This window comes from Sceloporus undulatus, chromosome 3 (assembly GCF_019175285.1).
Source record: "Sceloporus undulatus isolate JIND9_A2432 ecotype Alabama chromosome 3, SceUnd_v1.1, whole genome shotgun sequence".
In the NCBI taxonomy this organism is placed as follows: domain Eukaryota; kingdom Metazoa; phylum Chordata; class Lepidosauria; order Squamata; family Phrynosomatidae; genus Sceloporus; species Sceloporus undulatus.
In genome coordinates this window covers 254320877-254344339 of record NC_056524.1, presented here as the reverse complement: position 1 = coordinate 254344339, position 23463 = coordinate 254320877, and the positions used below count along the sequence as shown (strand labels likewise).

At 42.8% G+C, this 23463-nt stretch overlaps 1 protein-coding gene and 1 long non-coding RNA gene across 2 annotated transcripts in view; one reads left to right on the top strand and one right to left on the bottom strand.

Annotated features, from left to right (window-relative positions):
- Window positions 1-1011: 1011 nt before the first annotated feature.
- Window positions 1012-14988, top strand: LOC121925412. The gene is made up of 3 exons (XR_006102872.1): window positions 1012-1165; window positions 11890-12102; window positions 14852-14988. It is a non-coding gene; the product is annotated as an uncharacterized LOC121925412 (long non-coding RNA).
- SAMD7 (sterile alpha motif domain containing 7) overlaps window positions 11634-23463 on the bottom strand; it is a 25852-nt gene continuing 14022 nt past the window's right edge. Inside the window, exons 5-9 of the mRNA XM_042457523.1 lie at window positions 22198-22276; window positions 20295-20977; window positions 18704-18825; window positions 14829-14939; window positions 11634-12082 (exon numbers count right to left, since the gene is read on the bottom strand). Coding sequence (XP_042313457.1) covers window positions 11810-12082; window positions 14829-14939; window positions 18704-18825; window positions 20295-20977; window positions 22198-22276 — 1268 coding nt within the window. The 3' untranslated portion in view covers window positions 11634-11809. The remainder of the gene's footprint in view (window positions 12083-14828; window positions 14940-18703; window positions 18826-20294; window positions 20978-22197; window positions 22277-23463) is intronic.

Sequence of the window (23463 nt, the reverse complement as noted above, 5' to 3'; positions counted from 1 at the left end):
AAACCACCTCTGAGTATTCCTTGCCTTAAGAAAAACCTTATGAAATACATGGAGTCACTAGTTGACAGGTGACTTGACACACACACACACACACACACACACAGAGTTTTAGAAAACAAAAATTATCTTAATTCTTTTAACTCTTACACTGTTCTTGCTTCTACTTTGGTTTTAATTCCTTTTTAATTTTTTTAAATGCTTAAATAATTTTTCTTATTTTTTTATTCTAAAAAAGTACAGTATAACTTAAAACTTTATTTTGTCATCTACTAAAAAAAACAACAACATTGGATACTGGACAATAGGAGAACCATAGTAGTGTAGTGGTGTGAGCATTTGACTATGACTCTGGAGACCAGGGTTCAAATCCCAGCTCAGCCATGTAAACCTACTGGGTGACCTTGGGCAAGTCATGCTCTCTCAGCCTCAGAGGAAGGCAATGGAAAACGCCCTCTGAAGAAACTTGCCAAGAAATCCTTAGGGTCACTCTAAGCCAGAAATGATTTAAGGACACACAACAAATACAACGAACAAGACAATGTAAACAAACTTTTTTAAAAAAAGCAAGTGAGCTATTAGTGTTGTGTGTCTTCATCTCACTGGGTTTTGTGGGCCTGAAAGTGTATGACTCATGCAAGGTCACCGAGTGAATTTCCATGAACGAGTAGGTAATCAAACCCTGATCTCTACATTCATAGTCCAATGCTCAAACCACTATACCATGCTAGCTCTAAGTGAGCTATATTTTTATCTGATTTAAAACATGAATTCATTTATATGGCTCCTTGTCATTTTTGCGGAGTCTGCATTCCCAAAAAGCCTGGAGAAAATGCTTATTGGCATAGGGATCATGCAGCACCTTTGAGAGTAACAGAAAGTTGATAATGGCAACATGAGCTTTTGTAGGCTTGAGCCTACTTCTTCAGATGCATTTGGGCTGTGTACATAATCATTTGACCATATTTGTTCATTTCTATTCTATTTCGTTGCAGAGATTTACAGTAGGTTTGGAACAAACAATGACGAGAGGAGATGGGACTAACTGTAGACATGCAAAAGCATCAATATTCAGCAAAATATCAAGGACAAAACTGGGAGGAGGGATAAGAGGCAAGCAAGAAAAAAGAACATCCCCAGGCCTATTCTCCATCTCACTTTGCATGAGGTAACTTTTTTCAACTTGACACCCTTCAGATGTGTTGCAATTACACCATCCACACCCAGTTCTGCTGCTAGAGACTTAGCAAAATGGGATGGGGGTATAATTCAATGTTCCTGCTATAAACCAGAGTTGTAGTCCAGGGGTAGTAGGACTGCTGCCATCATCCCTCACTGTTATGCTGGCGATGGCTGGTAGAAGTTGCGGTACAACATATGGAGACCACAGCTTCCTCATCCTTGCAGTAAATATTTGGAAAAAAAAACAATGTGATGGGTTTTAATGCTGTGATAACTGTCAATATACTTGTAGTAATGCTGTTTCTTTCTATATCTACATTGTCTGCATCACATGTGGGGAACTGTGGTCTTCCAGTTGTTGCTGTTGCTGCTGTTTGCTTAACTCCCAAGAGCCTTGCCAGCCTAGCCAGTGATGGCAGCATATAAGCTTTGCAGCTCAAAAATATTTAGAAAACCACAATATATTTTCCATGAAGCTGCTTCATTATTGCACAACCAGTATCTCCTAGGTCCTTTTTTGGATATTGCAGAAGGAATTATCTAATATCTCTTTGCGTAATGCTTTTCTCCTGTTCCATGCAATCTTAGCATGGTGCTATTCCACATCCAGATCAAAACAGCCACTGATTGGGAGTAGAAAGTAATGAAAGAACCCCCTGACACCATCATGCTCTTTCAATGTAAGTCTGTCATTGCAAACACTGCTGCTGCACCACCAGCTTAACTCGGCTGGTGAAGCTTTACTCCCTGCTAGTGTAAAAGACTATCATGGCCTTCTTTTCCCCTCCTGGTACAGACTTTGCATGAAATACTTAGTATGAGTGCTTGATAGAAATGAACATTGTAGCGCACTTATTTGTGAAGCAATTCAGTCTTTTAGCACAGTGCTACTGAAAGTAGAGGTCTGTAGACTGACACTGGTCCAGCAGCCATCCACTGTTGTACCCAACAGACACAAATATGTGCTACAGTCAGACATTTGTATCCATGGGGAATCTGTTCCGGACCCCCCTGCGGAGATGAAAAAACACAGGACCTCAAGTCCCATTGTCTTTAATGGCATCCCATGCGCCACTATTGGGGACAATGGGGCTTGCCATCCATGGATGCTCAAATCTGAGAAAGGTAAGCCCATGGATGGCGAGGTCTCTGGCACATTAGAAAAAAATATTGCTGGTTCCCAACATCAGATAACTTGGGAATCATATAATCATAGAGTTGGAAGAGACCACAAGGGCTATCCAGTCCAACCCCCTGCCATGCAGGAAATTTCAATCAAAGCAACCCCGACAGATGGCCATCCAGCCTCCATTTAAAGACCTCTAAGGAAGGAGACTCCACTACACTCCGAGGGAGTTTGTTCCACTGTCGAACAGCCCTTACTGTCAGGAAGCTTCTCCTAATGTTGAGGTGGAATCTCTTTTCCTGGAGCTTGCATCCATTGCTCCGGGTCCTAGTCTCTGAAGCAGCAGAAAACAAGCTTGCTCCCTCCTCAGTATGATAAAATGGCACAGCTTCATTAAAATGCACTTTTGAAATTTTCGCATTTTACTTGGAACAAAGAAACCTCTCTGGATACATTGATATGAATGTTTGGATATGATTTAATAAAATTAAATAGCATTTATAAGAGAATTGTGGAGGTAAAAATGAATTTAATTATCACTGATGTGTGTTTCAACCTGTTGAGTGTTACATGTCAGACCATTTACCAGAATGCCTGTACTGGATGTTCATTGGATTTTATTGCTTTTTATGAGTAAGGCAGAGTGTAAACTAAATAATAATTTTAATAGAGATGGCAAACTAAATAGCTATTAATTGCTAAATTGTATTCCACTCTACTGCAAATGGAAGGAAACTTCCTGTTTGTAGGTGGACCCCTTCTGTCTTCAGAAAGCATTGCAATCCAACAGAAATTTCTTCTTATTCGTCGAACGTGAATGACGTCCACAAATCAGAGCAAACAGGATGAGGAGTGAGAATCACTATCTTTTGCATCCATGAACCATATCACTGGTGCTCGGGATACGAAATACCCAGGTACGAAATTTTCGGGATACGAAAAAGCTGGATGGGAAAAACTGTTTCGGGTTCGAAATATTTTTGTGGTTACGAAATTCATTTCGGCGCGAAATTCAAACGATGCAAAGCAGTTATAGGCTTCCAGGGCAACGGAAGCTAAGGAGGCTGGGTTGGGGTTAGCTGTGGCGCAATTTTGAATTTCGTTAGCAGCAGTATGATTGGCTTGAAAATCAAGCTGATCATGATTGGCTAACGAAATTGGGGGGGTGGGCCTTTTCAAAAAAACCGTTTGTTTTTGATCGACCCCTTTGTCTGGCCGTGGACTGTGTGAGGAAGGGTTGATATTCTGAGCTCTGACTCTTGGTTCCACTTGAGGTCGGACTTTTCTGGCTTTGGAATTTTCTAGTTGCCGGTGTATCTTCGGATAAGAGGCCATCAGGAATTTTTCTACAGGTAGGTTGATGGATTTTTACCTTCTTCTTGTGGGGTGGGGTGGGGTGAGACAGTGGACCAGTTTTGCTTTGGGGTGCTGTGGTTGTTGTTGTTTTTTTTTTTTTTTTTTGTTTTGTTTGTTTTGTTTTCAAAGTGTGGTGTGGGTTTTGTACTGGCATTTTCTGATTTGTGGATTATGGCTGATGTGCTGGGTTCCTTTTTTTGGGTTTTTTTTGTGTTAGGGTGCCATGCTCTAATTTGTGGTTATGGCTTGATGTGTGGGTTCTTTTTTTGGTTTTTTTTTGCTGTTAGGGTGCCATGCTCTAATTTGTGGATTATGGCTTGATGTGCGGGTTCTTTTTTGGGTTTTTTTGCGTTAGGTGCCATGCTCTAATTTGTGGATTATGCCTTGATTGTGGGTTCCTTTTTTTTGGGTTTTTTGTGTTAGGGTGCCATGCTCTAATTTGTGGATTATGGCCTTGATGTGCTGGGTTCCTTTTTTTTGGGTTTTTTGTGTTAGGGTGCCATGCTCTAATTGGGATTATGGCTTGATGTGCTGGGTTCTTTTTGGGTTTTTTGCTGTTAGGGTGCCATGCTCTAATTTGTGATTATGGCTTGATGTGCTGGGTCCTTTTTTTTTGGGTTTTTTTGTGTTAGGGTGCCATGCTCTAATTTGTGGATTATGGCCTTGATGTGCTGGGTTCTTTTTTTGGGTTTTTTTGTGTTAGGGTGCCATGCTCTAATTTGTGGATTATGGCCTTGATGTGTGGGTTCCTTTTTTTTGGGTTTTTTTGCTGTTGGGTGCCATGCTCTATTTGTGGATTAGGCCTTGATGTGCTGGGTTCCTTTTTTTTTGGGTTTTTTTGCTGTTAGGGTGCCATGCTCTAATTTGTGGATATGGCCTTGATGTCTGGGTTCTTTTTTTTGGGTTTTTTGTGTTAGGGGCATGCTTAATTTGGGATTATGGCCTTGATGTGCTGGGTTCTTTTTTGGGGTTTTTTGCTGTTAGGGTGCCATGCTCTAATTTGTGGTTATGGCCTTGATGTGCTGGGTTCCTTTTTTTTTGGGTTTTTTTGCTGTTAGGGTGCCATGCTCTAATTGTTATGGCCTGATGTGCTGGGTTCCTTTTTTTGGGGTTTTTTTGTGTTAGGGGCCATGCTCTAATTTGTGGATTATGGCCTTGATGTGTGGGTTCCTTTTTTTTTTGGGTTTTTGTTTGCTGTTAGGGTGCCATGCTCTAATTGTGGATTATTGGCCTTGATGTGCTGGGTTCTTTTTTTTTTGGGTTTTTTGCTGTTAGGGTGCCATGCTTAATTTGTGGATTATGGCCTGAGTGCTGGGTTCCTTTTTTTGGGGTTTTTTTGTGTGTGCATGCCTAATTTTTGGTTAGGCCTTGATGTGCTGGGTTCCTTTTTTGGGTTTTTTTTTGCTGTTAGGGTGCCATGCTCTAATTTGTGGTTATGGCGCTTTGTGCTGGGTTCCTTTTTTTGGGTTTTTTTGCTGTTAGGGTGCCATGCTCTAATTTGTGGATTATGGCTTGATTGGCTGGGTTCCTTTTTTTGGTTTTTTTTGCTGTTAGGGTGCCATGCTCTAATTGTGGATTAGCCTTGATGTGCTGGGTTCCTTTTTTTTTGGGTTTTTTTGCTGTTAGGGTGCCATGCTCTAATTTGTGGTTATGGCCTTGATGCTGGGTCTTTTTTTTTTGGGTTTTTTGCTGTTAGGGTGCCATGCTTAATTTGTGGATTATGCCTGATGTGCTGGTTCCTTTTTTTTGTGTTTTTTGCTGTTAGGTGCCATGCTTAATTTTGGATTATGGCCTTGATGTGCTGGGTTCCTTTTTTTTTTGGGTTTTTTTGCTGTTAGGGTGCCAGTCATTTGTGGATTATGGCCTTGATGGCTGGGTTCCTTTTTTGGTTTTTTTTTGCTCTTAGGGGTGCCATCTCTAATTGTGGATATGGCTGATGTGCTGGGTTTTTTTTTTGGGTTTTTTTTTGCTGTTAGGGTGCATGCTCTAATTTGTGGATATGCCTGATGTGCTGGGTTCCTTTTTTTTGGGTTTTTTTTTGCTGTTAGGGTGCCATGCTCTAATTGTGGATTATGGCCTTGATTGCTGGGTTCTTTTTTTGTTTTTTTTTGCTGTTAGGTGCCATGCTCTAATTTGTGGATTATGGCTTGATGTGCTGGGTTCCTTTTTTTGGGTTTTTTTTTGCTGTTAGGGTGCATGCTCAATTTGTGGTTATGGCCTTTGATGGCTGGTTCCTTTTTTTGGGGTTTTTTTGCTGTTAGGGTGCCTGCTCTATTTGTGGATATGGCCTTGATTGCTGGGTTCCTTTTTTTTTTGGGGTTTTTTTGCGTTGGTGCATGCTCTAATTGTGGATTATGGCCTTGTGTGCTGGTTCCTTTTTTTTTTGGGTTTTTTTGCTGTTAGGTGGCATGCTCTAATTGTGGTTATGGCCTTGATGTGCTGGTCCTTTTTTTTGGGTTTTTTTTGCTGTTAGGGGTGCCATGCTCTATTTGGGATTATGGCCTGATGTGCTGGGTTCCTTTTTTTTTGGTTTTTTGTTTGTGTAGGGGGGCATGCTCTAATTTGTGGATTATGCTTGATGTGCTGGGTTCTTTTTTTGGGGGTTTTTTTGCTGTTAGGTGCCATGCTCTAATTGTGGATTATGGCCTTGATGTGCTGGGTCCTTTTTTTGGGTTTTTTTTTTTGTTAGGGTGCATGCTCTAATTTGTGGTTATGGCCTTGATGTGCTGGTTCCTTTTTTTGGTTTTTTTGCTGTTAGGGTGCCATGTCTAATTGTGGATTATGCCTGATGTGCTGGTTCCTTTTTTTGGTTTTTTTTGCTGTTAGGTGCCATGCTCTAATTTGTGGTTTGGCCTTGATGTGCTGGGTTCCTTTTTTTTTGGGTTTTTTGCTGTTAGGGTGCCATGCTTAATTTGGGATTATGGCCTTGATGTGGTGTCCTTTTTTTTTTGGGTTTTTTTGCTGTTAGGGTGCATGCTCTAATTTGTTGGATTATGGCCTTGATGTGTGGGTTCCTTTTTTTTGGGTTTTTTTGCTGTAGGTGCCATGCTCTAATTTGTGGATTATGGCCTTGAGTGCTGGGTTCCTTTTTTTTTTTTGGGTTTTTTTTGCTGTTAGGGTGCCATGCTCTAATTTGTGGATTATGGCCTCTGGATGGCGGGTTCCTTTTTTTGGGTTTTTTTTTTGCTGTTAGGGGCCATGCTCTAATTGTGGATTATGGCCTGATGTGCTGGGTTCCTTTTTTTTGGGTTTTTTTTGCGTTAGGTGGCCATGCTCTAATTTGTGATTATGGCCTTGATGTGCTGGGTCCTTTTTTTGGGTTTTTTTTGCTGTTAGGGTGCCATGCTCTAATTGTGGATTATGGCCTTGATGTGCTGGGTCCTTTTTTTGTGTTTTTTTTCTTGTTAGGGTGCCATGCTCTATTTGTGGATTATGGCCTTGATGTGCTGGGTTCCTTTTTTTGGGTTTTTTGCTGTTAGGGTGCCATGCTCTAATTTGTGGATTATGGCCTTGATGTGCTGGTTCCTTTTTTGGGGTTTTTTTGCTGTTAGGGTGCCATGCTCTAATTTGTGGATTATGGCCTTGATGTGCGGGTTCCTTTTTTTTGGGTTTTTTTGCTGTTAGGTGCCATGCTCTAATTTGTGGATTATGGCCTGATGTGCTGGGTTCCTTTTTTGGGTTTTTTTTGCTGTTAGGGTGCCATGCTCTAATTTGTGGATTATGGCCTTGATGTGCTGGGTTCCTTTTTGGGGTTTTTTTGCTGTTAGGGTGCCATGCTCTAATTTGTGGATTATGGCCTTGATGTTGCTGGGTTCCTTTTTTGGGGTTTTTTTGCTGTTAGGGTGCCATGCTCTAATTTGTGGATTATGGCCTTGATGTGCTGGGTTCCTTTTTTTGGGTTTTTTTGCTGTTAGGGTGCCATGCTCTAATTTGTGGATTATGGCCTTGATGTGCTGGGTTCCTTTTTTTGGGTTTTTTTGCTGTTAGGGTGCCATGCTCTAATTTGTGGATTATGGCCTTGATGTGCTGGGTTCCTTTTTTGGGTTTTTTTGCTGTTAGGGTGCCATGCTCTAATTTGTGGATTATGGCCTTGATGTGCTGCTTTGATTCTTCATGGCTCTGCTGTTTTCTAAGTGTGGTGTGTGTGACTTTTAAAACTTTGGCCATGGCACATGTGGCCAGAGACTCTCACCATAGGGTGGCATTTTTATGATTTGGGGGTTTTGGCCTATGGGTTTGTGTTCTGGGGTGCTTTGGCCATGGGGTTGTGATGATTTGAGAGTGTGGGGGGTGAGTTTTGCAAGTTTGTGCCAGAGAGTGTGGGACCATGGGGGTGGGGGTGGTTTCATTGTGGCTTTTGCTCAGTGCCTGTGCCTTTTGTCCTTTTTAGGCTTGAGCTATGGCTCCCGCCAAGCGGTGAGAAAAAGAAGAGGGCTCCCTTGTCCTTGGAGGACAAGAAGGACATCATCGCCAAGCCGAGAGGGGCGTGCGCTTGGTGGACATTGCCAAGGAGTATGGACAGAAACCCTTCGACAATTGGCACTGTCCTCAAGCAGAAGGAGCCATCAGAGCTGTTGTGGCTCCAGCGAAAGGCGTGACGACGATCGCCAAGAGAGGGACACAAAGCACGAGGAGATGGAGCGCCTCTTCTCCTCTGGATTAAGGAAAAGGAGCGAGTCGGGGACACTGTGACCACCTCGGTCATCTGGGAGAAGGCCACACCATTTTCGAGAACCTGGCCGCAAGGAGGCAGGAAGAGGAACTTCTTCGCAGGAGAGGCCAGCCACCCCGGACTTCAAAGCATCACGTGGCGGTTCGAAAAGTTCAGAAGAGGGACCCGGGATCCACTCTGTCGTCCGTCACGGCGAGGCGTCCAGAGCAGAACCAGGCCGCCGAAGCCTTCGTCGTCGAGTTTCAAGGCCATGGTGGAGGAGGAAGGCTACGTCCCGCAGCAAAGTGTTCAATTGCGACGAGACGGGCCTTTCTGAAGAAGATGCCTCGCCGCACCTACATCACCCAGGAGGAGGGAGGACAGCCAGGCCACAAGCCTATGAAGGACCGCTTACACTTGCGTTGTGTGCCAATGCCAGCGGGGACTGTAAGGTCAAGCCCTGTTGGTTGTACCACTCCGAAAATCCAAGGGCCTTCAAGGCACACAAACATTCAGAAGGACAGGTTGCCAGTGATGTGGCGTTCCAATGGCCGCGCATGGGTCACACGCCTCCTTTCGTCGAGTGGTCAACAGTGTCTTCGCCCGACAGTGAAGCGGGTCCTGGAGGAGAGGATTTGCCCTGAAGTGCTCCTCCTCTTGGACATGCTCCTGCGCACCCGCATGGCCTGGAGAGGACATCCTCGCGGAGTTCTCCTTCATAAGGTTCAAGTTTCTGCCACCCACACGACCTCTTTGCAACCCTGGACCAGCAGGTGATCGCCAACTTCAAGAAGTCTACACCAAGCACCTGTTCAAGCGTTGTTTCGATGTGACGGAGAGCACACAGTGACCCTTCGAGAGTTCTGGAAGCAGCATTTTGAATCGTCGTGTGTTGAAGATGGTGGACTTGGCCTGGCAGGAGATCACCAGGCGCAACCTGATTGCTGCATGGAGGAGCTGTGGCTCTGATGCTTCTTCCTTGGAAGGGTACCGACCGAGGGTGCTGAGCCAGGTGAGAAGAAGAGGTGCACGAGATGTCTCCATCGCAAGGTCCCTGTGGACCGACGTGGACCACGACGACGTGGAGGAACTCATCGAGGAGCACAACGAGGACCTGACAACAGAGGACCTGAAGGCCTGGCGGCGATGCAACACTCGGCCGTGGATGAGGACGTGCTCCATTTCGAAGGGGCCGCGGAGGAGGCCTGAGGGGGCATTTTTGCCAACGGCAGAAATAAAGACATTTTGCGCAATTCCACAATTGGCTTCTATGTGGAGAAGCACCACCCTGAGAAGGTGCTCACCAGCATGCCATTGAACATTTGATAATGTCTGCCTTGCCATTTAAGAACCTGCTTAAGGGCCGGAAAAGCAGGACATCTGGACAGTTCTTCACTAGAGAGGGAGAACCGTCATCCAGAAGGCAAAAGGTGACCCTTAAAAAAAGGTGCCCTTATAAAAAAACACCAAATTTCTTTAAAAAATGGTTAACTTGTTAATGGTGGCATTGGCTAAAGGCTGAATTGGTTAAATGGCTTGATTGGATAATTGGCTGAAGTGGTTAAATGCTTGAATTGGCTGAAGTGGTAAATTGCTTGATTGGTTTAAATTTGGCTTTTTGGGCCCCTCTCCTCCTCCTCCTCCTCTGCTCACTCACGAGATGCCGGACCAGATGCCAAGACCAGCAAAGATAAGAAAAACCCTTTTTTTCTTTATCTTGAGAGTGTGGGTGTGGGGGGGTGTGAGTTTGCAAGTCTGGCTGATTTGATGTGGGCATGAGTGTGACCATGGGGTTGGTTTTTAGATTGGGGTTGCTTTGGTCATGGTGTGTGATTGAGATTGGTGTGGGGTGTGCGTTTTGCAAGTCTGGCCTTGTTTGATGTGGGCCATAGAGTGTGACCATGGGGTTGTTTTAATTTGGGGTTGCTTGGTCGTGGGTGTGATGATTTTGAGGTTTGATGGTGTGGGTGTGAGTTTTGCAAGTGTTGGTTGATGATGGGGCATGAGTGTGTGGGTTGGTTTTTTTGGGGTTGCTGTGGTCTGCTGTGATGATTTGAGAGTGTGGGTGGGGTGTGTGGGGTGTGAGTTTGAAAGCTCCTCCTCCTCTTCTGCCTCACTCTGTGCCAAGACCAGCAAAGATAAGAAAAAACCTTTTTTTTCTTTATCCTTTAGAATGGGCCTGACATGGGGGGGTTGCATGTTCAGATTTGGGGTTTCTGGCTTGGTTGAGTTCTGGGGTGGTATGGTCATGGGTGTGCTGATTTGAGTGTGGGTGTGGGGGTGTGGTTTGAAAGTTGGCCTGATTGATGGGCATAGGTGTGACCAGGGGTTGCTTTTTAGTTTGGGGTCCTTGGTCGGGGTGTGATGATTGAGGGTGTGGGGTGTGGGGTGTGTGAGTTTGAAGTTGGCCTGATTTGATGTGGGCCATGGTGGACCGGGGTTGTTTTTTAGATTTGGGGTCTTTGTCAGGGGTGGGTTGATGCCAGAGAGGTGTCACCTTGGGGTTGGTTGCTTGGTCTGGCTGTGATGATGGAGCCCCCCCTCCTCCCCTCCTGCCTGTCTCGAGAAGCCGAACATAAAGATAGGAAAAAACTTTTTTTTTCTTTATCTTTAGAACTTTAGAATGGACCTGCCAGTCATTGTTAAGCTCTTTGTGCTCAGGCACTTGTATTGTGAGGTCGTTAGTTAATGGCCTCTATTGTCCCTTGTTTTGAGTTGCGGTTCGTCTGAGGTCACTGCGCATTATTATTTTCATGGGAAGTGTTTGGGATACGAATTTTGCGGTTCGAAGGAATTGCGGAACGAATTAATTCGTAACCGAGGGGGGGTAGCAGGTACTGGGTAATTACAAAAGTAATGTGAGTTACCGAGACAAGGTAACACATGCTCTAAAAAGAGGGGTTAACAAAGATTGGTCAAAGAGAACAATTAACACACCTAGTTACAGAAAAGAACACTGGGTCTTTTGTTACCTCTTTTTAGGCATTGTGTTAGAATCCTTGATCTGGTAACTCACTATACTTTGTATTTCCCGTCTGTATTGTTCTGGGATGCAAAAGCGTTGATTTACTCCTATCCCTGGTTTGCTCTGATTGTACTTCAGCGTTCTAGAATAAGAAGAAATTTCTGTTGGATTGCAGTTGGCACAATGCTGCCCTTGGCAAATATCTTTTTCTTACCATTTTAATTTTTTGTTGTTGTTAAAGCATTAGGAGTCAGGAATTCTAGGAGACCCATTACAAATCAGGCAGAGATCTACCATTAGAATGTGTCCTAACGATTTGCCACTAATCTTTAAGTGCATTCATATTTACTAAATAAAAGCTACTGTACTTCTTAATTGCACAGATGCATATATTTCAGTTATATTTTTTTTAAAAAAACACAGTAAATTGTATTGAGCACAGCTTATTTCATGTTTCCAGGCTTCACAAGTGTTTTAGATTTGCATGGTCACTTTTTAAAAACACACTGTCATTTCTAGACTGTGACCAGCTTCAGTTTTTCTGATAGCTGACCATATGGAAATCTGCCGGAGTTCCGGCTATATCTGATGTATTTTCCCTGTTTTCTGTAGCACCTTGTTCAACCATTTTGGAAAGTTCTGCATCCTTGGACGTAGGACTGGCTAGAGCATCACCAGTATTATTGCAATGAAGAGGGGATGCCACATCTGGGGGAGGATCAGAAGGCTTGCTTGGAGCAGATGGAGTGGGCATGGACAGAGGAAGGTTCATCATGTAGAAGGCACTGCCTAAGCGCCGGGACACCTTTGGAGAGACAAGCAATGGTAGCAATTACTTTTGAAAATCTTGTCAGTTAAATGTGATAAGCATTCATATGTAGTAAATTATCCATAGGGCTGATGGGTACATATAATACCTGAGCCTTCTGAAGAGCTTGGAAAAGTTCCTTTTTTGCAGCTCCTAGAATCCCTGAAAGAACATGGCCATTGGCTGTGATGGCTGGGGAGATTCTGGGAGTTGTAGTCCAACAAAGTAATTTTTCAAAGCTCTGTCCTCCTATACTGGATAGTCAACTCATGGGAGCAAATCTGTGCTTGAGTAAGCAATAAGTAGGGATGTCTTCTGTTTATTCTAATTGCAATTGCTGTCCAATTCTCAGGAAGAATGCATGTGTTGTCTGTCCAGTGTCTTCATTCTAAGTGGTTCTACTGATCATGCTCACAGATTTCAGTAGTACTACTGATGATGGATGTGATCAGATAAGGCTAACGAGAGGAAATAACAGATAAATGGTGGAGACAATGAGGAATGAACAAAAATTAAGGATGAAAAATGTTCAAAAGCAAGGCAAAGGAGATTGATGCAAATTGGAAGAAGACAGGCGGAGAGAATGTACTGATGGCACTAAATCTTAATTGTCATATGATACTTAGCATGAGGTTCCTTATCTGGCTTTGAAAACTGGTTTAGTTTTATTCAAGCTATTGTACATTGAATTTAGAGCATGCTCTAATAAGATTATGGAGGCAAACAGATTCTGCTAATACTGGATTATTTGAGGGCGAGATTGTGTGAGAGAAGACTGCACTGCTCTCTAGTTCTTTATAGTATTAAAATCTGAGAAGGCATTCATTTGGATATTTTCCATAATAAGCTCTTTAGGCCCTCTTGGGAACCTTTGAGTATTATGGAGACCCGAATGATGACCATAGTTGTCAAATGATACCTCTCTCCTTAACTACTGGTTTAAACTCCTGAAAATAAACCCTAATATGTTTAAAAGTGCACCACCCAACTTGGTACCAGAGTTTAAACCAAGTGATGAAACTGTAATGGTTTCTTTCACAGTTATTTTTGATCTTTAAAAGTACAATTGTCCAGAGTGGAATTAGGTCTGTACACCAGCCAGTTAATCTGGGGCCAATCTGGAGCATTATGCCCTGGACTGACCCTGACCACACACACTGGGCCGAATCCAGTGCAACACCACACAGCTGTGCACATGGGCCAATACCACATTGGCCCGGCTGGTCTGTCCCATTTTCGAAGCTGCTGCCACTACTTCCTCATGGGCAAGGGTTCTCTGTAAAGCCTGCCTAGTGCACTACTGCTTATAGCAAGTAGCAAGTACATTTCTATACCGCTTATCAGTGCACTTAAGCACCCCCTAAGCAGTTAACAAAGTGTAAGCTAATTGCCCCCAACAAACTGGGTACTCATTTTAGCAACCTTGGAAGGATGCAAGCCTGAGTCGGCTTCAGCCCTCTTGGCTGGGATTGAACTTGCAAACTTACGGTTTGTGAGTGAGTGGCTGCAGTACAGGCATTTAACCAGTGCACCACCAGGGCTTCTGCTGAAGACAGAAGTGGGCACCCATACATGTGATCAACAAGGAGTCCAGAGAGCCAAGAGCCATGCCATCCCATTTTCCCATACTGAGCAGCACAGGGAAAGGGGATAGCCTGTTTTTGGAGCTGCTGATTCCTTGCAGGCAGGAGCTCCATGTTTACACCTGCTTGGTGTACTGTCAGTTCTGCTGAGGATAAGTCTGGGTGCCCATTTCTATCCTCATCAGAAGTGGAAGCTCATGCTTTACACACAGCTCCTGCACACAAGGAAACACTGGGATTTCCTGCTACTTTGCTTAGTTTGGAGCAAAGTCAGGTTAAGGGCAAGAAAACCACAGATCCTCCCTTGAAGTAGCCATATGTTGACAGGACTGCCAGCACTGATTTCAGGATGAGTATGGTATTTTTCACCTATGTAGAAAGCCCCTGTGAGTGTGACATAACCAGCATGTTACAGGTTGTTGTATGTTACATGTTATATAAATATTATAGATAAAGGGAGCTATGCCATGCTTTGCCATGGTCAAATATTAGTACTGTTTAGAACACTATCTTTTTCAGATTTATGATTTTCTCTTGAAAAGAGCTCAGTCCATCCTTATTTTGCTACAGCAGATTACTTACGTTGTGTATGTCCATAGGGCAGTTATTTGCTGTTGTTGCTGTTGTGTGTCTCCAAGTTCTGGCAACATTATCACAAGGTTTTCTTGGCATGTTTCTTCAGAATTTGATATTGTCGTCCTCTGTTTAATATGTAACAATAAGGTTCTATATTGAGCCAATGTGATGTGCTGGTGTTGGACTAGGACACTGGGAGACCAAGGCTCAAATGCCTGCGTGGCTATGGGAATTCACTGGGTGACTATGGGCAAGTCACACTCTCTCAGCCTCAGAGGAAAGCAAAAACAAAACTCTGAATAAATTCTACAAAGAAAACTCATGATAGCATTGCCTTAGGGTTGCCACAAGTCAGAAATGTCTTAAAGACACGCAACAACAATGTACTATACTAGGAGCCAGATACTACCAAAAGTTAGATTTGTAGTAAACACCATAATTAGAAAGTTAATGAGATTTTAATATAGACATGTCCATTAAACAACTTTTATTCTTGCAGTATTTTTAATTTCCGTATTTTTAATTTTTTGCTGTTGTATACATTAAAATAGTTTCTGAATTTTAAATTAAACTGTGTTTCTTACCTGCAACCGTATCTTTAATGCAGGTCCAAGTTTTAATCCCATTGTGTCCAAAAGATGTTCTTCTGTGAGTAACGGTAAGGTTTCTCCATCAATCGCATGATCTTTAAATATCTTACCAAACAAAGCAAAGCAAAACATGTTGTTTAAAACCAAAAACTCTTCCATTTTAAAATATGGTATCAATAAACCAAAAGTTAAGAGAGCTAAAATAGGTTGTAGTGAGTAAAACCGAATAAAATAGAGTGATTATACTTTCTTCTTCTTTTTACTTCAATATATTTTGGAAGCTGCACATCTGTAACCCATAACATATTATTTCACTTCTGCCAGAACTTGGCAATGTTACTAAAAAGAGCATTCTATTAGTTGCATACACAAGCATAGGTCAACATTATAAGTATTTTTTTTTTGGTCATTGTGTAGGTTAGTATTCTCTACCACCTTCCAGACCTTGAGCTTGGAAGCCCCCCACCCTGAGCCTGGAAATACAGGGTTTTTTTTTTGTTTGTTTGTTTTTTACTACGGAACATATGGGCTGGAAGTTTCTGGGAGCCATAGGCCCAAAAAATAACTTTCCCAAGCTCATGATTTGACTCATAGTTTGGTACTTGCCACTACTACCTGATAGAGAGGGGCAGTCTAGAAACTGTAGTGGAAAAACCCTTACAATGGTCCGGCACAGATGGGCACGTTGAAGCGATATTAGGGCTCAATAAGGCTGGGTGTCCAGATGCGGTCAGCCCTAGTGATGTCACAGGTGTGTGCCCCTGTCCACACAGCAAAGCTGTGGCGCCACATACATATGCCTGTCAGCAAAAGTGGCATCATAGGGCTGCATTGCAGCCCTTATGACGGTGCAAAAAAAGAGCTGCCTAGAGAAGATCCTTTTTTAGTGCGCATCTGTGCAGCCACATGTGAATGCTGCTGCACAGCTGCATAGCAAAGAGGGATTGCATTTCACCACTCATGTATACCAAGCCCATGTTTCTTTCATTTAAAAAATCTTTAAAATCAATAATTCACAGAAGCCATATATAAAATGTGGTGTGCTAGTTAAAAGGATTGTGTTTGTGATTCCCAATAATATGTAATGCTCAAAGGTTTGCCAAAACTATACTAATTATTTGGTTGGTCTGAAAAGGATGCAGTTGATACACATGTAACTTTCAAATATCTCCTTTCTTTGTCTTGGAAATGTTTGTTTCATCTGTGGGTTTTAGAACAAGAAATTTTGAAGCCCTTCAACACTTCCAGTGGGACTCTGGAGGCACAAAATATAATGAATCTTACAACCCTTGAGATGAAAACTGATAGCACTACCATGCTTTTGGAATAGAAGTAGATTTATTGATCAGTATATTTCTTATAGAATATGAAACTAATTTTGTTTCATTAATTTGACCTATACTTTCTTAAAATGAGTACTGATGTAGCATCAAGTGCTCTTTGACTCTTCACAAGGCTCATATAATATACCCTCCAACATTTCATGGTTGAAAACAAAGACATATGGCCATGCAACATCAAACTGCTTTTGCACTTTGAACTCCATGTGCAAAGATTTAAATAAGCAGAGTAGAAAGCAGGGAAATGGGAAGAGAAGAGAGAAACTGGAATATTGTAAATGTAGTTAAAAAACTGAGACTATGGAAGTAGAATCATAGAGTTGGAAAAGACCACAAAAGCCATCCAGTCCAATCCTCCTACCATGCAGGAAAACTCAAAGAAGGAGACTCCACCATTCTCTGAGGCAGCATACTTCACTGTTAAACAGTTCTTACATTTATGAAGTTCTTCCTAATGTTTAGGTGGGATCTCTTTTTGTAGTTTTAACCCATTGCTCTGTGTCCTAGGTTCTAGAGCAGCAGAAAATAAGCTTGCTACATCCTCAATATGACATCCTTCCAAATATTTAAATATGGCTATCATGCCACCCCTTAACCTTCTCTTCTCCAGGCTAAACATACTCAGCTCCCTAAACCGTCTCATCAGGACTGCCCCTGCCAATTCAGGACACTTGGAAGATGTGATATAAATAAGAATTTAGGTTTTGTGGACACTGTCAGAACATTTATTCTGTGTCATATATTGCTAAGTAAGATTTTTAATCGATATTTTTTTACTCAGACCTCTCCTACTAATATCAATGGGAATCAGGGAGGGAGTGAACCAGTATTAATCTTGGAACTGGGATGATAAATTTCACTTCATTAAGATGTTTCCCCCTCTGACTCCTGCAAAGCCTACTGGGTAGTGGCAGTTTCTAGAGTTCCCAGCCCCCATTTCCACTGGTTTATAACGTGCATCAAGAATCAAATTATGGGTGCATTGTTCCCATTTGAGCGCGCATTCGATCCTCATTGCGCCAATTTTGTTCCCATTGGAATTTGGATCTGATCCCCATGTATTCAATTTTTCCTTGGAAAAACCGAATCAGTGGTGGATACACCGGTTTAAAAAGGGTGCACATTTTTAGCGGTTTTTCCTGCGCCTCCTGAGTCCGATTCGGGGCAAATGAGTGGGACTGACAAGGGTGTCTGTTTTGGGAACATGGGGATGGGAAGAGCAGTGCTCAAGCGGCTGGCCTGGTGGTGTCACCGGCTTTGTTCTCTTTCCTGCATTACCGGCACCATTTCCCCCGTTCATGTAGCTTTTCCCCGGTGGAGTGGGAAGCAGGGTAAGGCGATCACATGTTGAGACAAATTTATTTATTTTTAAATTAAGCTTTCGATCGCCTAGGCGCTCTGTCGGGTGTCCAAACATAGCAAATTGCTACATTGACCTCCAAACACGGTAAACACATTATGCCCCCCTGCAACCTCCCCCTGCTCCACATTCATAGAACAGCGTGTGAGGAGAGCCATTGAACACCATTTTTAACTATTATTTTTTTCTTTTTTTAAATGCCTCCTAGGTCGCCCCCCAGACAGCCCAGGGAGCAATGGGGGAGGCAAAGGGACTTTGGGAGATGGAGTCTCCCTCCCCCTTTCCCAGAGGGGCTCTGGGAAGACACAGGACAGCTTGGGAGGCAAAGGGGCTTGGGGGGGATGGAGGCTCCTTCTCCCTTTCCCAGAGGGGCCCTGGAAAGACACAGGACAGCTTGGGAGGCAAAGAGACTTGGGGGGTGGAGATTCCTTCTCCTTTTCCCAGAGGGGCTCTGGGAAGACACAGGACAGCTTAGGAGGCAAAAGGACTTGGGGAGATGGAGGCTCCTTTCCCCTTTCCCAGAGGGAGTCTGGGAAGACACAGGAGAGCCTGGGAGGCAAAGGTACTTGGGGGGATGGAGGCCCTTTCCCCTTTCCCAGAGGCACTCTGGGAAGACACAGGAGAGCCTGGAAGGCAAAGGAACTTGGGAGGATGGAGGCTCCCTTTCCCCTCTCCCAGAGGCACTCTGGGAAGACATAGGAGAGCCCAGGAGGCAAAGGAAACTGGGTGGAATAGAGGCGGCTCCTCTCTTTCCCAGAGGGGAAAAGTGCCTAAGCGACTGATTGGCTGTGACGTAAAGCACTTAGGCACTTGATTGACAGCTGCTTTTTGAAAAAAAGAGGTTCCAGAAGGACAATGGGAATGGGGAGCAAAAAAGTCCACTTCAAATTACAACCGAGAAAATTTCAATGAGAATGAGAACATTGGTCAAAAAACCCAGAGTCTGTTTGCCCACTGTTGTAATGGGAACGAGGGAGCAGATTCGAATACGACTTGGAAAAAAAATCTGAGTCAGAATCGCAGCAATGTAAGCCACTTTTTTTGCCCAGTGGGAATGGGGCCCCAGACATCTTTAACTGTGGCTAAACCATTCCTGAATTTTTCTTCTTTTAAAAACAAAGTTATACACTCTTATGGTAAATTAAGAAACATTGAACGCTAAGGGCTACCTGTGCATAGTCTGAACACCCTGGAAGGCTGATGATAAAACTATATACATCTTCAACAGTCCATTTGCGGATATCTTCAATAGAAGAAATGTCTTCTGCATTCAGAATCAGGCTGGAAGTGGCTATGGGAATGAAAGAACAGGTTTAACACTCGGTTTCTTGTAGAGAAATGGGAAAAAAAATTAAATCCAATGCGTAGACAGCTAGCATGGTGTAGTGGTTTGAGCACTGGACTACAACAGTGGAGATCAGGGTTTGAACCCTTACTTTCTCATGGAAACCCACTGTGTGACCTTGGAAAAGTCCCCTTCTCTCAGCCTTAGAGGAAGGCAAGATCAAATACCATCTGAACAAATCTTGCCAAGAAAACCCTTAGAATCCCCATAAGTTGGAAAAACCTTGAAGGCACATGACCACAATATATCCCATAGTGTACTAAAGCTGCATACTTTTTATGTGTTTATTTGACTTCCAAAAAATGAATGAGTCAAGGTAACTAACATTAACATTAATAAAATTTATAGCAAATAAATTTGAAAAGCAATTAATTTGAAAAGCAATTAAAACAAATCAGTTTGTCAAAAATAACACTTGCGTGAATATAAGGTCTGTTTTACAGCAACTGAGCTTAACCGCCATAGGTCTTGCTATCTTTTTATCTACTGATATTCATGTTTGATTTTATTGTTCTTGTTTGCTGTTACCCACCTCGATCCAATATAGGAAGAGGCAGGATACAAATAAATATTGTTGTTGTTGTTGCTGGCATTAAGAACAATATGGACAATAAGGAGCATAAAGGTTTAGCTTCCTAAATATGAGGATTCCAGAATGGTGGCCCTCTCATACATCCTCACCAAAGGTGCTTCTGAGAGTGGCAGGATCAAGATGAAGGCCTCTCTCAAAGACTTACATAGTAGAGTATGACTTAATGGCCCATGAGGCCTCTTTAAACTCTATGATTCTATGATATACAGAATATAACCTGCCCAAGGTCACCCAGGGTGCTGCCACATTGCAAAATGAATGCAGTTTTTAAACTGTTTTAACTGCCACACTCTATCCTATGGAATCCTGGCATTTGTAGTTTTTTGTGACATCACAGCTCTCTGACAGAGAAGGCTAAATATCTCACAAAACTACAAATCCCACAATTTCATAGCATTGAGCCATAGCAGTTAAAATGGTCTCAAGCTGCATCAATTCTGCAGTGCATATTCAGCCTAAGATACTCAAAATTTAGCCATGGGAGTTATAGCAGTGTCAAACTGCATTAATTTGGCAGTGTAGATGCAGCCCTAGGTTTTCTAAGGCTGAGCAGGGATTCAAAACTGGGTCTTCCAGAATTCTGGTCGAACAGCTCCACATATAGCCACTGTTAAACACAAACAAGTTTTTGTCCTTCCCACCAATAATAAAATATAATCAGATTTAAGTGTAAAACCAGGGTGAAGAACCTCTGGGCCTGGATACTGCTGGAACAGCTTCTGTCATCCATGACCACTGGCCATGCTAGCTGGGGCTGGCAGGAGCTGGGTCCACAACACCCAGAAGACTCCAGCTTCCTCACCCTGCCATAAGCATCCCTTACCTGAAGGTAGCAGTGGGTTGCTGGGTACAGAGAAACCATACGGGAGTGTTGAGAATGCAAATGCAGGTGGATACACATACTTTTCTTCAAAGGCCGAGCAAGAGTTGCTGGGATCTTTCTCATTTCCATTGCTGCAGCCATTAGCTTCACTGGGTATTTCGTGGCTGCCTGAATCTTTCCTTAAGGCATGCTCATACTCCTTGTCATTTTTGGCCACCACAGCAGATGGCTCTGTGTGGACTTTACTTTGTTCATGTTTGCTCAGCATTTCCACCTCTGCTTCCTTTTTGTCCTCTTTCTCTTCATCAGCAGCCACAGCAGCCAGGTCCATGGCCTTATCTTCTACTTGGCTCTTGATGCCATTGACAGTACAATCAGCCGCTTTGTGATTCCCGGCTCTTCTGCCTGGACGGCGGCCTCGCTCCCTTTGTAGAGTGCTGACAGGCGGGTAGGGGCTGGTGGCCATTAACATGGCATTGCCATGAAGTTCATCAAGGGTGGTTCGATGAACATATAAGTCATTAGGAAGGTGGCCTTCTGGTATCCTGTGTCTCCCTCGGAAAGCAACTGGGCTAGCTGGGATACTGTGGTAAAGGAAGGGGCCTTCCAGTCCTAACAGCCCTTTGCGGTGAGCTTTTTCTATTTCTTTTTGTTGAAAAATGGCACCCATTTCCATCTCCATCCTACATAAGAGAACATGATGTAAACAAAATGGAATGAATTGCATACAGGGAAATGAAATCTTGTTGTTGATGTTATTGTCAACACTTTTTCAGCTGCCTTTTCATCCCATTTTTTCAGGTGCTTGTAAAATTTCCCAGTTTCTCTCTTCTCCTCTAACCTTCCTCTTTTGTCCTCAGCTTACTTCAACTGCTGCAAAATGAGTTCAAAGTGCCAAAATCATGGGTCTGTGCAGACAGGCCAAAATAAAGCTGTTTCAGGTCACTTTGGTAATATGCTGTTTAAATGATGCATGCATCTTAAGAGGCCAGAAGCAGCACCAAAACTGTGCCCTGGTTCTTAGGACTGGAGCATCAGCATGGCTTTGGTGCAGCTTCTGGGCTCTTAGGACGTGTGCATCATTTAAACAGCATATCTCCAAAGTGACCCGAAGAAACTTTATTTTGGCCTGTCTGTACGGGCCCATTGACACTCAACTCAACAGGGGGAGAAGAACAGCGAGGGGAGGGGTTGCCCTTCTCAGTAGTCTCATACAAAAGCAAACTGCTACAGCCTTTCTTAGCTTGTGTGTTCTTACTCATTAATAATTTTTTCCAGTTTCACCACACTCTGAGATTGCTTGATCACACATGTCCCTCTTTTAATCTGTGAAATGTTGGAGAGAAAGTGGATGGCTACCTTAGCAATCTTGTGACTGCTTCAGTATGTGCCCAAGCCCAGCAGTGACTGAAGCCCATATGTATAAGATCTCTGCTTGGTTTAATATCTGATTATAACAGTAGATCTAGGGTTGAATCTGCACTGAAGGAATAACCCAGTTTGATACTGATTTAACTGCCTTGGCTACATCTTATGGAATCCTGGGGTTTCTAATTTATTGTGGCACCACAGCTCTCTCAGAGAGAAGGCTACACATCTCACAAAATGGCAGGGGGTTGGACTGGATGGCCCTTGTGGTCTCTTCCAACTCTATGATTCTATAGCATTGAGGTGCAGCAGTTAAAGCAGTGTAAAACAGCATTATTTCCACAGTGCGTATTCAGCCTAAGATACTCAAAATTTAGTACCAATGTTTTAGTACTAGTCACATGAGTTATATCCAAACTATATGCAGCCACTGTTTTACTCCTCTCTAATCAGAGGACAATGAAGAAAATGAGCAGAGAAGTTTCCCTCATTATGCCAACTTTGAATTCTAGGATGTATTGTATTCACACTTTACCTGGCAATGTTTTGTTTCTGAACCAATTCTTGCCTTCTGGTTACAGCTTCCATAGATTCTGGCTGGAGAAAACTATAACCTAAAAGAGGTTGGCAAAAGCTTAATTTTTTTTTAATGGAATGGTTCTCTCAGTTAAATGTGTAAATGTACACAAAACAAGAGGAAATGCAGAAGCATAACTACAACTGATAGTCATAAAGTAGATGGGGGGGGGGGGGAATCACAGCCTGACATTTTATGCAAATTTGATCATCTCAGTGTGAGAAGACTTCATTCAGAGTTCCTGGAGACCCTCTTAATTTTTTGTTTTTCCATTGTGTTTTTCACAGTTTGCACACAGTATTATTTACATAAAACATCTGCTCTTGGACAAAGTGTTTTCTCTTTGTGATGCCAAACAATAACATATAGCAATAAGGACAAAAGAGCATGTCTGTTCTGAAATAAATTCTAATTGATTCAGTGTGGCTTACTTTCCAGTAAGTATGTACAGGATTGCCACCCAAAGGCTAAATTCAGTAGTTAGTTCCAACTAAAGTAGACTCACTGAAGTAATGGGAACCTTGGGATCAGCACTTATGTGTATGTTTTATTCATTCCGTAGGTTTACACTAAATCCATGAAAAACTGAATTTAGACTTAAACTATTGTGTGTGTAGGTGCCTTCATGTTGCATGTAGACTTGTGGCAACACCATAATTTTCATATGGTTTCTTTAGGCAAAGAATACTCAAAAGGTGGTTTTGCCAGTTTCTTCTTCTGAAATATAGCCTACAGCACCTGGTCTTTGTTGGAAGTCTCCCATCCAAGTACTAGCCAGGGCTGACCCTGGTTAGCTTCCAAGGTGATGCCTTTAGAGTATTTAGACATTTAAACTATATACCTACACTGCAAGTATCAGCTGTTGTTATGCTTCTATACAGGACTCTGTAACAGTAATACTAAAATAATAATACATTTAAACTATGAGAAATTTGTTATCATTTTATTATTACTGTTGCTGTGTCCTATACAGAAGCATAACTACAACTGATAGTCATAAAGTAGATGGGGGGGGGATCACAGCCTGACATTTTATGCAAATTTGATCATCTCAGTGTGAGAAGACTTCATTCAGAGTTCCTGGAGACCCTCTTAATTTTTTGTTTTTCCATTGTGTTTTTCACAGTTTGCACACAGTATTATTTACATAAAACATCTGCTCTTGGACAAAGTGTTTTCTCTTTGTGATGCCAAACAATAACATATAGCAATAAGGACAAAAGA